Below are 12442 nucleotides of genomic sequence, written 5' to 3'. Positions count from 1 at the left end.
TTGAGCATCAGAGTCTCCCAGGCACTCCTGATAACAGTCGCAGTCTCTGCAAGATAATTTTGAGATATTGTTACCCATTGGACCTTGAGATTAGCTCAGCTGGTTAGAGCATGGTGCTAGTAACACAGTGTTGCACATTTGATCCCCTTATGGGCCATTCTCTTAAGAGTTGTACTTGATGATCCCTTTGGGTCACTTCAACTCAAAATATGCTGTGATCTGTCATTTTCATGCACACAGTGTATGACAACTGGCTAAGAAATAGACCACACTAACAACAAAGGTGTCAGGAAGATGCCTCAGCATCTTTGGTCTCTCTTATTACAATAAACAATGTAGTGGCAGCACACACTCAGCCATTAACATTCACAGCCTGCTTTGCTCTGCTTCAAACAGTGCTCTGGCCCCAAGAGATCCAAGATGCTCAGAGCTAGGGCACTGACAACTTGTCTACGCCTTCTGTTTTCAGGATCCCCTTACAGCTGATGCCAGGATGGCACAGCAGGACTTTTCCTCCTCTTGACAGAAGGGTGGCTGTGAAACCAAGACAAGTCCACCAGCATCAACAGCCATGCCCTGGCACACGTAAGAGCCCTCTGGACTGACCAAGCTGCACCTCTGCAGCTGAAGGCTGCTGCATCACAGCAGTCACCAAAATGCTACTTAATAAAAGGGAGCTGGCAGCTGCTGCACCAGAGGCTTGCACAGAGCCAAGCTCAGAGTGTCAGCAGCATCTCAACAGAGACTCCCTGTCCAGCCTTTTGGTCTGTTGAACAAAAACTGAATTACCTTCCTTTGCTTGCAAAGGGCAGCAGGTTCCTTCCTGATCTTGCTGTGACAGCACTTTCCATCCACTGTGGCCTTTGCAGATGAGGACACAAAGATACTAAAGGGGACATATCTCACTGATGTTCATACCGAGTAGATATGGAAAAGCCAAGCCTCCTCACTGACTTTTGTGCTCCAACTACTAGACCAGCCTGGTTAATACTGAAATCAATCTTAGAGCACCCAGCCCCTCTGCTATCCCTGCTCCATTGGGAGTTGAAGGAGGAACATCCCGTTTGCACGCAGCAGGTGAATACAGCAGCACTCGGCCAAGAACAAACTGCTCCATATTTTACCGAGGCTAATCCCTGAAGCACGCCAAATTTATCCCAGTTGCCTGATGATGCAGGGTGCCACTGAATATCGAGCTCTACGCTGTGTCAACAGGAAATCTGTTGAGCAAGAATGAACGAAGCTATCACCCCATCTGCTGTCAACCCCCCTCACCACCTTTATGGTCCAGTGTCAGTGCAGGGAGCTACCAGCAGCTGACCACTCTTTTCCATGCAAGTTTGAGGTGTCCCCTCACTTGCAAAAAAAAAAAGCAGGGAGACAAGTGTTTTTAAACAATGACCCCTGGACGTGATTTTTCTTTCCTCTCTCTCCCCACCCCCCCCTCGGGCAGACTCCTTCCCCCGGGCTCCGGTGGCGTTGGAAGTTATCCAGTACAAAGTAACACTTGAACTGCACATGTCAGGCTGAGCTTTGAACCCAGCTTTCGCAACGCAGCCCAAACTCACAGCAGCCAGCGAGGCGGTTCAGCGGGAAGCCAAGGCTAGTGCGTGTGGGAAGAAGGGCAAGGATCAAACTACTGGGCTAACATCTTCGCTAAGTACAAATGGGAGAGAGCCCCCATCAGCACACCCAGCTCAAGGACAGCGGTGTCCTAACAGGAAAACAAACAGATGGACAACTGTGCAGACACGATAATAGCATGGCGGGAAGAGGCGTTCTGCTGATCTTCTGCAATTCCCTGTGAATGGCCTTCCCCTCCCGACATCTTCGGGTGAACCTCAAATGGGAACTGGTAATGAGGAAACCCCCACAAATATGAGGAATCCCACTAAAACAAGCCACGCCCTAGACCCTCATAATGAAATTACTAACAGAAACGTGGAACAGAGTTTCAGGCCCTCTGGGGCACTTGACAGGAAAGGGGTACTGAAGCTGCTGGAAGATACCAAGACAGAGCTGAGCAGATCCAAAGTGGTTAGTCTACTGTGTTTTTTGTGGCATCAAATGATACAAATGCATCTCTGCTGCCCAGTAAGCTAGCCTACACCTACCTTGACATGACAACCATGCTAAACTCAGACCTCTTCAAGAAACCTTCAAACCTGATGCAACACCCGGGGCTATTTAGCCTGGAGAAGAGGAGGCTCAGGGGAGACCTTATCTGCTCCTGTACAACTACGTGAGAGGAGGCTGTAGCAAGATAAGGGTTGTTCTCCCAAGAAACCAGCAATAGGACAAGAGGACATAGTATTCAGCTGTGCTAAGGGTCAGGTTGGACATGAGGAATAATTTTTTCACTGAAAGGGTGGTCAGGCACTGGAACAGGCTGTCCAGGGAGGTGGTGAAGTCACTGTCCCTGGAAGAGTTCAAGAAATGACTGGACACAGCATTTAGTGCTGTGGTTTGTTTGGCATGGTAGCATTTGGCTAAAGGCTGGACTTGGTGATCTTGGGGGTCTTTCCCAACCTTAATGATTCTATGATTCTATTATTTTCAGAAGATCCTGACACAAAAAAAGCCATCATCCTCAGTGTAAAACTCAGCTCCTCTGAAATATCCTCCTGGTTTAACCAGTTTAAGCATTGTTCCCGATAATCACACATCTTAGAGTTTCCCTACATTCTAAAGGCAGCTTTGGAGGAGTCAAGAGAAAGGGAGTAAGGATGTTTTTAGCTCCAGGAGCCTAGGTTACATAGGCAATAGCTGAGAAGAGCCAATCTTAAGGGGCTACAGCCAGTTTTGAGACTGTTTTCCCCAGCTCATTTGTGACTTTTTTATAAATTACGAGGCTGTTCACAAGGTCAGGATGCTGGCCCATGCATCCAGAGAGCTGACAACCTCACTCCTTGCAGATGACACAGTCCACGGCCTCTCTGGTGGGGCAGTTCTGTCCTGGGAGATCAAGACTCATGAAGCAAGGGCAAAAACATGCAAAACAAAAACTCTGTCATCACTGTCAGCTCTGTAACCACAGAGGTATAAAGGAAAAGTCAAAGATGCCACGAGGCACCTTTGTTTTATTTAAGAATGGACTAATTCCAGCCCTGAAATGACCCTACAAGTCCAATAAAAACAAGCCTCAGACACCTGAGTGAAGACTTTCAGGACTGTCGCTGTCTCCAGCAGTGAATATGATAGCCTCCCTTGTGACACTGAGCTTCTAAAACAACCCAACCCAACCAGCTGGCAAGCACCCTGACATTTGGAGGGTTCAGAAAGCTTATCAGAGAGACCACTTTCCACTCACCACCTCAGTGCCTCATGTTCCTTTCACATTCCCTACTCATGCCTCCTCAAGGTCAGAACTAACGTTCTGGATCCTCTGAACAAGCCCATTGCACAGGACATGCCCTAATCCAGCACAGCTATTCCCTAAATGCCTGTGTCCAATAGCATGTTTTCTCTGGCTCTTTGCTAATCTGCAAGTGTCTGTGAGGTCTCATTAATCTAAAGGCAAAAGAATTTTAAGAGCACCGTGCTGGATTCACACCCCGGTGCCCTTGTTATGGCACAGAGCAACTCTTCTTACATGTTGTCTATCTGAACAGGTACATTTCCACACTGTTAACAGATGGTGAGCCTAGCACTTAAAACTACTCAGAACACACCTTAGCAGAAAAATATCAGTTGCCTAGGCTTATCCCCATGCCAATACAAGAGCATGCTCTGTGCCACTCACTTAATCTGTATCTCCTGCTGCAAAGTTACATAGCAGGTCTGGGATTCTCTCCCTCAACAAAGTGACTGGAGATGCCTGCTATTGCCTCCACCATTTCTGCCATCTGGAAGCGGCAGAATTTTGGTGCTGTTGTTGCAGCTTGCAATATTCAAAAGCTTTTCAGTTTGAACTGGGTCTTTCCAAAGCCAGACAGGCTGCTCAGCCAGGGACCACTAGAGGAAAAACAGTAAGTAAAATACAGGATGTTTCCCTGTTTTGCTTGAGAAGTAAGCTAAAAGGCTCCAGCTTAAGATCTCAAAGCACCCTTTGGACAATACTTACAGTCTGTCTTCTTCTGTAGGTGAAGTTCTTCCATAGCAGCAATCCCAGCTGCGTCCAGAAAGCCATCTTCCCTCGGTAAAGCCTAGGAGCTCCCTTTGTGCAGCAGCGGCAGTACACAGCTCAGATGTTTGTGGCCGGGCATTAACTAAGGACAGAAAACAGAAACAGGAAAAAAGTTGAAAGGGAGTCACAAGAGAAGAGGCAACAAGACAGGGAGAGACAAGAGGCAGCACTCTGTGACCTTGCAGCCCCCACAGCCTCCTTACCCCATGCACTCCAGCCAAGCCTCGTGGGTCTCAGCAGGCTTAGATCTAGGCTCACCGTCTCCTACCTCAAAGCTCCAAAGGAGCTCTGCAAGACAATTTTCTTCCTTCCTGGCCCAAAACTTCCAAAAGCAAGCATGGCCCAGAACAATACTAGGATTTCAAAGCTGATTTAAAGACCCCTCTGAATGAGACAGAATCATATATTTCAACCTAATGCTTCTTTCCATATTTACTTTTATAATGGTGAAAAGCCTGCTGCCAAATTAGCAAAGCCTTTGTTTTGATGTCCAGTTAGTACCACCACTTGTAGGAGAAAGTGCTTTGCTTTTAACAAGCAAGGGAGAAGTGTCCATGTCCTTGAAACTAGGAATGACCCCAGAGTTGTTAATATCAGGATAAAATGAATGGAAAATTGCTGTTGAGTCAGTGTTCAGGTTTTGCTAACACCTGGCCTCCAGCACTGTTCAGAAATAGGTGCATTAAGCATGCCTCTTGCTAGAGTATGAGAGTATAAAGGGTTAAAAAAATACATCAATCTCTTTGGTGGCTATTAATAATAGCATGGTCTAGGCTTGGGTACACAACCTTCCAGGAGGACTCAATTGTATTATAAGCTCACCTTTCCGTACATTAGTTAAATGTCACTAAACCTTTTTTTTTTCCCCCAGAATTAATGTGGCATCATTTAATTTACTTCTGAGTTTAAGACCACTTCAAATTAAGAGCAGTTTAATTCTGAATAAGTGTTCACACAGGAATTCAGTTAATCCACACTAAATTAGTTCTGATTTATGTACCTGAATATACCCTGTTGACAGACTCGGTGTTAACAGGACAACTAGCAGCTGATCCAAACACACAGCAAGAGAATCATTCCTTCAAACACCTGTTAAACTGGGAACACACATGCTTTTGATTTTGGTGTCCCACATACTCGTACCCTATTCCTATGATTCAGAGTTGCCTGCCTGATTGCAAACTGCATTGAAAGGGTTCCCAAAATCCATAAATGTACTAGGAAAGTGATACCTCTTTGGGAAATGCTCTGATCAGTCCTACACCGGAGTTAAGATTAGAAGTTAAATGGCAATTCTGGATGTGAGCTCTGAGCTTTGATGAACAATTGTGATCTTTAAGTCTCATCCAAAAGTAAATTCCATTATTGCAATGACTCGCAGATTAAAAGCTTCCCTTAATAACACAGGCCTGTGATACAAAAAAAATTTCCCTAACATGACTAACAAAATAAATTAAACCCATTACACTGAGTTCTACAGATAATTACACTGTAGTATCACAACAAGACAGCAGTGCTTCCTAATGCCAGCACAGAGAACCAGAGAACAACAACAGATGCCTACAAAACCCCACAAATTGAACCTCATGTCAGCACACAGGCAGCTGGGTGTACAGTCAGCATGGGATCATTAACCTCTGTAGGAGCTGCTGTAACTCACAGACATGACCTCCACAGATGCCTCTTCACAGAGGGATGCCCAACACTAATCTGACAGGAGGGCCATCCTTCCCTGCCCAGTGCTTCCTGCTGGCTGGAGCACCCTGGCACTAACACATTCCAGCTGCATGCACATCTGCCTGACAGAATTCTCAGACGTGCTTAGAGCGAGGCCCTTGACAGGCCACAGCAGGGAAAGAGACCCTGCTCTTTGTGGGGAATCTCAAGAGGACAAACCCTGGCTGCTGATGACTGCACACATGCTCGTGGACCCAAAGCACACCTTTGCTTACAGGTTTGGGTGGGGGGTGGGGGTTGCAGCACCTCCTCTGCATGCCAGTGCTACACATTTAAAAGCTGCAATTAACGTGTAACCTAGCAACAAAGCCAAGCAGGGAATATTATCACCTCTCCTTTGTACCTTCTCCACTGTCCTATTTCTGCCCAGGATTTGGGGGTTTTGGCAACGCTTTTACTCACACTACTGAGAAACCTGGACTGCTACTCACACAGTACACAGGCACGCTGCAACTACTAACTTGGTGCAAAATCTCTTCACAAGACACTGGGAGAGTTGCTCCTTTCAAGTATTTTTCCACAAGGATACTGGTATTGGTTTGCTGTGCTGTCCAAGATGCCATGAAACATAATCCTTTCTTCCTGAGTCTAATCCTGTGGCCACTGCACAAGTTTGGCATACAGGAGCAGAGGACAGGAAGCGTCCTTACAGCCTTCTACAATCACTGGTATTCACATAACAGGGGTTTTTTTTTTCTATCTTCAAAAGTGTGTTCAGAGTACCCACTCCATATTTCAATCCCAGCCCCCCAAAACTGTTAACTCTCTGCAGTGAACTTATTTCCAGTGCTTTCCAGCAACCAAATACCCAAATCCCTGAGTATGAAATGCCACAGGATGAGTAAAAAAAGGATCTCACTGAGAGTCAATGAGTAAAAAAAGGATCCCACTGAGAGTCAGAGGCCTTTGGCGTTCTCCTCAATGGAACTAAATCCTGCTCCTGCACCTTAATACTCTGCACAGAGGCAAAATGAGAGTTGAGGCAGTCTATGGGATGTTTGAGTGAAATGCCAGGGCTGCCGATTCAATGCCTATCAGTGAAAATCCAAATGTTTATCCCTCGCAATTGCAGTCAGCTCACAGGATCCAGAACACAGAAATGCTGCTTTACAGAGGTTGTAGCATGCACATTGCAGTATCAGACTGTAGTGAAGAAAAGAGCACACATTTGATCATTCAGCTCATCTCAGCTGATCAGCAGAAGCCTGCACAGCCAGGAAGGCTCAGCTGTGCCGCCTGCTTGAACTTCAGTTCTCTGGAGCTCAGCTAAACTTCACTGGGAACAAAGCAAATGTCCTGGCCTTCAAATAAGACCAGTTTGCCCGGATATAAGTTTCATATGATGTAAAAATACTGATTTTTAATGAGTGCCCAGTTACAAGCATAGCAGCTAAGTCCCTGCATTAAACTAGGGCACAGAGCCTGACACTGATCACCAAGAGCACACCTGAACCTGAAGCATATCCAGTTCCTCTTCCAGCCATGCTGGGTGACTGCTGCAATGACACTGTGTGCCCCAGTATCTGTTACAAACTGGGTAACACAGGTTTGTTAATGCCCCTGATTTTCATCCACAAAGGCTGACATATTTGGTTCACTGCTGACAAAAGTTAACTAGGTCCACTTGAATTACTAAACCACCAGAAAGCGCTCTGTAAACTAAGAATATCAGAGGAAAATGGGTTAGCACCCTTTCAGATGTTCTTCCAGCTCACAATAAGCAAGAACTGTAAGACAGAGATGCAGAAAAGTGATAGACCCAACACTTCCAGCTCAGTTAGAGCTGAAGTCCATCTGTATCTCCATTTCAGACCAGTCTGATAAGTTCAACATAGCTGGGAAATCCAACTTGCCATTTAGCACTGCAGTGCCAAAACACAGCTTGTTTCCAATATTATTTCTGTCTAAGGTAAGAAGAGCTTCAGAAAAGACATCCCCAAAGCACCAGTTTTCTGTGACAAAGTACCACAGTAGAACATGGACTGGCACAGTTAAAGCATGGAGTCCACACACTGTCCCAAGGTCTGCCTTTGCAGAAGCCTCCCTGCACGTGACATGCTGCCCTGCTGCAGAAAACCTGCACAGCCTCCAGACCTACAGGGCTGCAATTTCATCTCAGTGTGCAATTCAGAAAATTGGTCTCAAAAGAAAGTTAGGCTGCAGGGCAACCTCTGAAAACGATGACAGAGAAACGCAGTCTTTGGCCAACCCTTTTTCTAGAAGAGTGCTATCCACTACTTAGAAATAAAATGGCTGTGGAAAAGTCCACTTGCTGGTATACCAACAGTCTCCAGATCTAATCCGCCTTAAATACACAGAAATGTATTTTTACAGTTGTAGATTTAGAGAGGAAAAACCTCAAGTGGCAGAGAATCTGTTCTCCACCCCCATGCCTGGTGTCTGTACTAAGTAAACATAAAATGGCCTTCAAAAGCAGCTTTCTGCAAACAATGCAGCTGTTTGCTTTCTTGGAGGGGAGGGAAAGAGGGGGGCAAAAAACTCTTTCCCCTGGAGAAAAAAAAAAAAAATTAAAAAAAATCACTATTTCAAGAGGGAACAAAATGAACTTAAACGTTGAAACTGGAACATTTCATGATTCTGGCAAGACACTACGGACAACTTTAACTAAGCCCTTGTCAGCAGAGCTAAAAAGCTTTTATTAGTTAATGAAGGTTCAGTGGCCTCTGTGAAATCAGTTAGCAGCCTCTGTCCTCTCAGATTTTCCACATCACAGAAGCTACCACCACTGGCGACTCTCCTCAGATCAAGCGGCCATGGAGAGTGCCAATCTGAAGGCCACATATGATGCCCTTTATGAGGGCACAACAGGCATTATTTGCTGGACAAAGCACAGGTTTGAGCTAGTAGAGCCAGCTCTTTCCCCTGCCACAAGCAGACACGATCTAGCATTTCAGGCTTTCTGCCCCAGACAGAAAGTTGTACATCTGCTTAACTCCGACAGATCTTGTCTACCTAATCATCACATAAGTCAAGTGAGACCCACTTTGAAAGAAAAGAAGCAGCTAAGGCACAAACATCATGTTTCAGCAGAAATACAGTCCTCCTTGTGAATGCTGATAGATGTCTTATCATTCAATTTCTTTTAGGTGGTGTCAGGCTGCATTTTGTGAGGCGAACAGGATCATGAGTCACGTGAATTCTGCAAAGCCCAGTGCTCCACATGCCACCAGTTGAGAGCAGGTCCCCACAAGGACTGTACACAGAACAACAGGACAGAAGTGTCTCCCTTATGAACTGACATTCTGACTCTCACAGGGGAAACCACCAAAGAAACAGCAGCCTGGGTGGAGATTGGGGTAACAGAGGCACAGGTTAAGCCAAGAGTCCAGAATCAAATTCCCATCTCCCAAATCAAGGTCTAGTGTCTTGGCCACTTCTCTGCCAAACACAAAGATTTCCCTTCTTCCAGCAGAGTAGCTGTAACCAAAAGACTTACTCTTACACAACTGCATCCACTTTGTAGCACTTGCAACTGTGCAAGGCCACAAAAAGCTCTCAAGGCATTAAGTATTGGGAAGACATTTTCACTGTAACTTCCTCAATTCCCAGAAAGCACTTTGCACGTATGCAACTTCAAATGAGACTAAAGGAAGAGGAAAAAACAGTATTAATCCAGACTCTGTTAAGATTAGGCCAGATAAGGAGCAGCTGTGGACAAATGTAAGTAATTTTTTATCCTGCTACTAATCATCTAGTTGGAGCTAATATCCACAGGAGAAACAGGAAGTGCATAAGTCATGTCCATTGTGATCAAAACTCACACAAAGCTTGCAAAACCCAAAGGAACAAATCTGACACTCCCATCTCTAAAACTTTCAAGCTGTCAAAAAACTTAACGACACCTACTGGGGCTCTAGGAAAGAGGGGAAGCTGCCACCTACATAATGATAATTTTATATAAATAACACTATTGACCTTTTAAAGTAATGTTTCAAGCCAAAGAGCCTGAACTAGGTTACAAAAAGGTGCCATAGGAAGCATTAGCAGCACAGAGTTCAAGCAACTCACCTGGGGCCACAAGCACACAAAGCAGAGATTAGAATAAAACCACCAGATCTCACACGTCCGTCTCCTGGGTTAAGCACGGCTGGACTCTGTAGCAATCACAACCAGTGCAGGATCAGCAGTGGAGGTGTGAGCTTTGAACCTAGAGCCTTCTGCCTGGGACGCAGGATCGTTATCAGCGGAGCCACACAGACACTAAAAGCAGGTCTTTCATAACCTCCCCACAGAGGACATTTCTCTACCGTTTGCCAAATGAATATAGGACACAAAGTTTCTTATTCCATTTCAAGAGTCATTCACAGGGAAGTGCTTTCCTCTTCAAAATCACCTAGGTCATGTCACAAGAGTTTGCACCAACTCCTTGTTCATAAGAATGTGATTGGAGAGCTTCTGGGTCAGCAGGCAAGAATTAGGATGACAAACAACAGCATTTTAGTGGCAATTCTTGGCAAGGTCCTCTTCTAGTTTACATCAGTTCACACACTGACTACCTGCTCTTAGGCTAGGTAGTAAACAGGTTCTAGCCTTGTCCTCCGGTGCTCACCAATATTGAAGGCAACTAATATATTGCTTTCAACATGGCCATCCACATCAGCCCTCTAAATAAGAGGGATTTGTATGACAGGCACAACTTTAAGGATCCATCTTTGTGATAATTCACAACCAGTTTAACTCATTTTCCCTCCTTGGGGAGGCCTGACAAATTTTGTAAAACCATCATTTAAAGAATGAAGCCAGAATACCAGGAAGCTGATGAAGGAGTCTCATGGAATACCTCCAGTGACCTGCCACCTCTTGGCCAAGACACACAGCCTCTCACTCATCCATAGGATCCTTGAGGCAGCATGCACACAACTATAAAACACCAAATAAATTACTTCATTATTTAAGGGGGCTCCAACCTCACACAAAATTGGAGACAATCAGTGGAAAAGAACTCCTTTTAGCAACAGGCCATCAATAAAACACCCACAAGCTGCTTGAACTGCTGCTATTAGAACAACTAGTGGCAAAACCCAAGCCCAGTATTAGGTTCTGCTTGCTGCACTAGGTACTGCACATTGAAGTGAGCCTGGGTTTTGCTCTGACAAGACTTGGTCTTAACATGAGATCACGTTAACAGCAGAAACTTCCCAACTCTTTAGGCAAAGTCACAAGGGGTCTCTAAAGGTATTTAGCCTTGGCATGAGAACTGAGAAAACTCATTTTTCATAAGTCAGTGTTTTATGTGCTGAGTCCTTCCCACAATACAACCCTGACTACAATTTCCAGAGTCCTCAGTACCTCCTTACACACTTACACAGACACATATTTTAAAAAACGGCTGCTGTTTTACAAAATTTCCTTTTGACACAACACGTCAAGTCATTTTGAAGAACCTGTCACAGGTCAGCCTCCCAGAATGACCAAAACAAACGGCTCTCATTACTTCCAGCACGCTTAAAAGGCTCACTGATGAAAACAAGCACAGCTCCAATGCAGTGGAAGATGTCTAGTTTGCATGCACCACAGCTGGACTGACCTAAAGGAATGCACATGCAAGGGAATGTGGCATGTACTTAGGCAAGAGGAATTGCTTAAGTGCCAAGTGTAAGACGCAAGATGAAATGCAGCCATCTATTTTACAAAAAAAAATAGCTTCCAAGAGCTAAAAAAAAAACCAAAAAAACAAACAAAAAAAAAACCCACGGAAGGTTGTGAAATACATGAAGCATTTCAACTTTAAACATTACACTGAACGTCCCCTACTTTCCCCGTGGGAGGGGAAAAAAAAAAAATGGGGGCAAAAATCTAGTCCATTCTTTGGCAAAAACAAATACAAAATGTGATTTACTTTATCACGGCCAATGTCCAAAAATCCATAGTCCATATTAGCAGATGATTTTTTTTTTTCCCCCTAGGCTCTCAAAGAATGGCTCTTTTCTAGTGGGCTTTAGAAACAACAGAACATCCTGCTAAAATAATAATTGCGACATCTGAGCACAATTCATGCCATTAAGCTTTGATCTCTGAGCAAGTATAGTATCGTCAGTACACACTCTGCAAAAAGCCGTGTTACAGTCTCAGTCACTTTTTCCAGCTGTTGGCACATCCTGTTTAAGGACATCACATGTGCAACTAGGAGAAAGGGTAAAGAATTTCACACTGCAAAAGGTACTTTTCTGCTTGGCAGCAACCTCAAAGGGGAAAAGGAAGGCAGAGTTTCCCCAAGAAAGCAGCTTTTCCCAAAAGAAATCCACAGGCTGGGATGGTATTAGGGCAGGAACATTTCTGACCACCACCCCTTCCACAGCACACCCTGGTCACTGAGTCATTTACACTAACCAGCCACAGATCTGGTTTAACACAGTGCAGTGCCAACAGGTGCTCCGTGATCCTACTGCAGCATCGCTGGAGCATCACTTCTGTCTTCTACTGGACAAAGACACCAAGCCTTGCAGCTTTCCCATCACATTCACATGGATCGTTTTGGAAACGAGTGTCTTCTCCTGCATCTTGCATTTGTAAATCGTCCTTTCATCTCAGGAGAAAGCAAGGACACAAACTGTGTCC

The 12442-nt window shown here is 45.0% G+C and overlaps 1 protein-coding gene across 4 annotated transcripts in view; it reads right to left on the bottom strand.

Moving 5' to 3' along the window:
- ABCA1 (ATP binding cassette subfamily A member 1) overlaps nt 1–12442 on the bottom strand; it is a 93247-nt gene that overhangs the window by 74030 nt on the left and 6775 nt on the right. For 3 of the 4 annotated variants that reach the window (XM_050329425.1, XM_050329423.1, XM_050329426.1), the window contains exon 2: nt 4064–4208. In XM_050329425.1, the coding sequence (XP_050185382.1) occupies nt 4064–4129 (66 nt within the window). In that variant the 5' untranslated portion in view covers nt 4130–4208. Of the gene's footprint in view, nt 1–4063; nt 4209–9892; nt 10000–12442 lie in introns of those variants that run through there. The other variant, XM_050329424.1, reaches the window with a different exon arrangement.

Source organism: Myiozetetes cayanensis, unplaced genomic scaffold (assembly GCF_022539395.1).
Source record: "Myiozetetes cayanensis isolate MyiCay16 unplaced genomic scaffold, myiCay2020 scf4, whole genome shotgun sequence".
NCBI lineage: Eukaryota > Metazoa > Chordata > Aves > Passeriformes > Tyrannidae > Myiozetetes > Myiozetetes cayanensis.
Note: the sequence above shows the minus strand (reverse complement) of the source record. Positions and strands in the feature narration are given on the sequence as shown.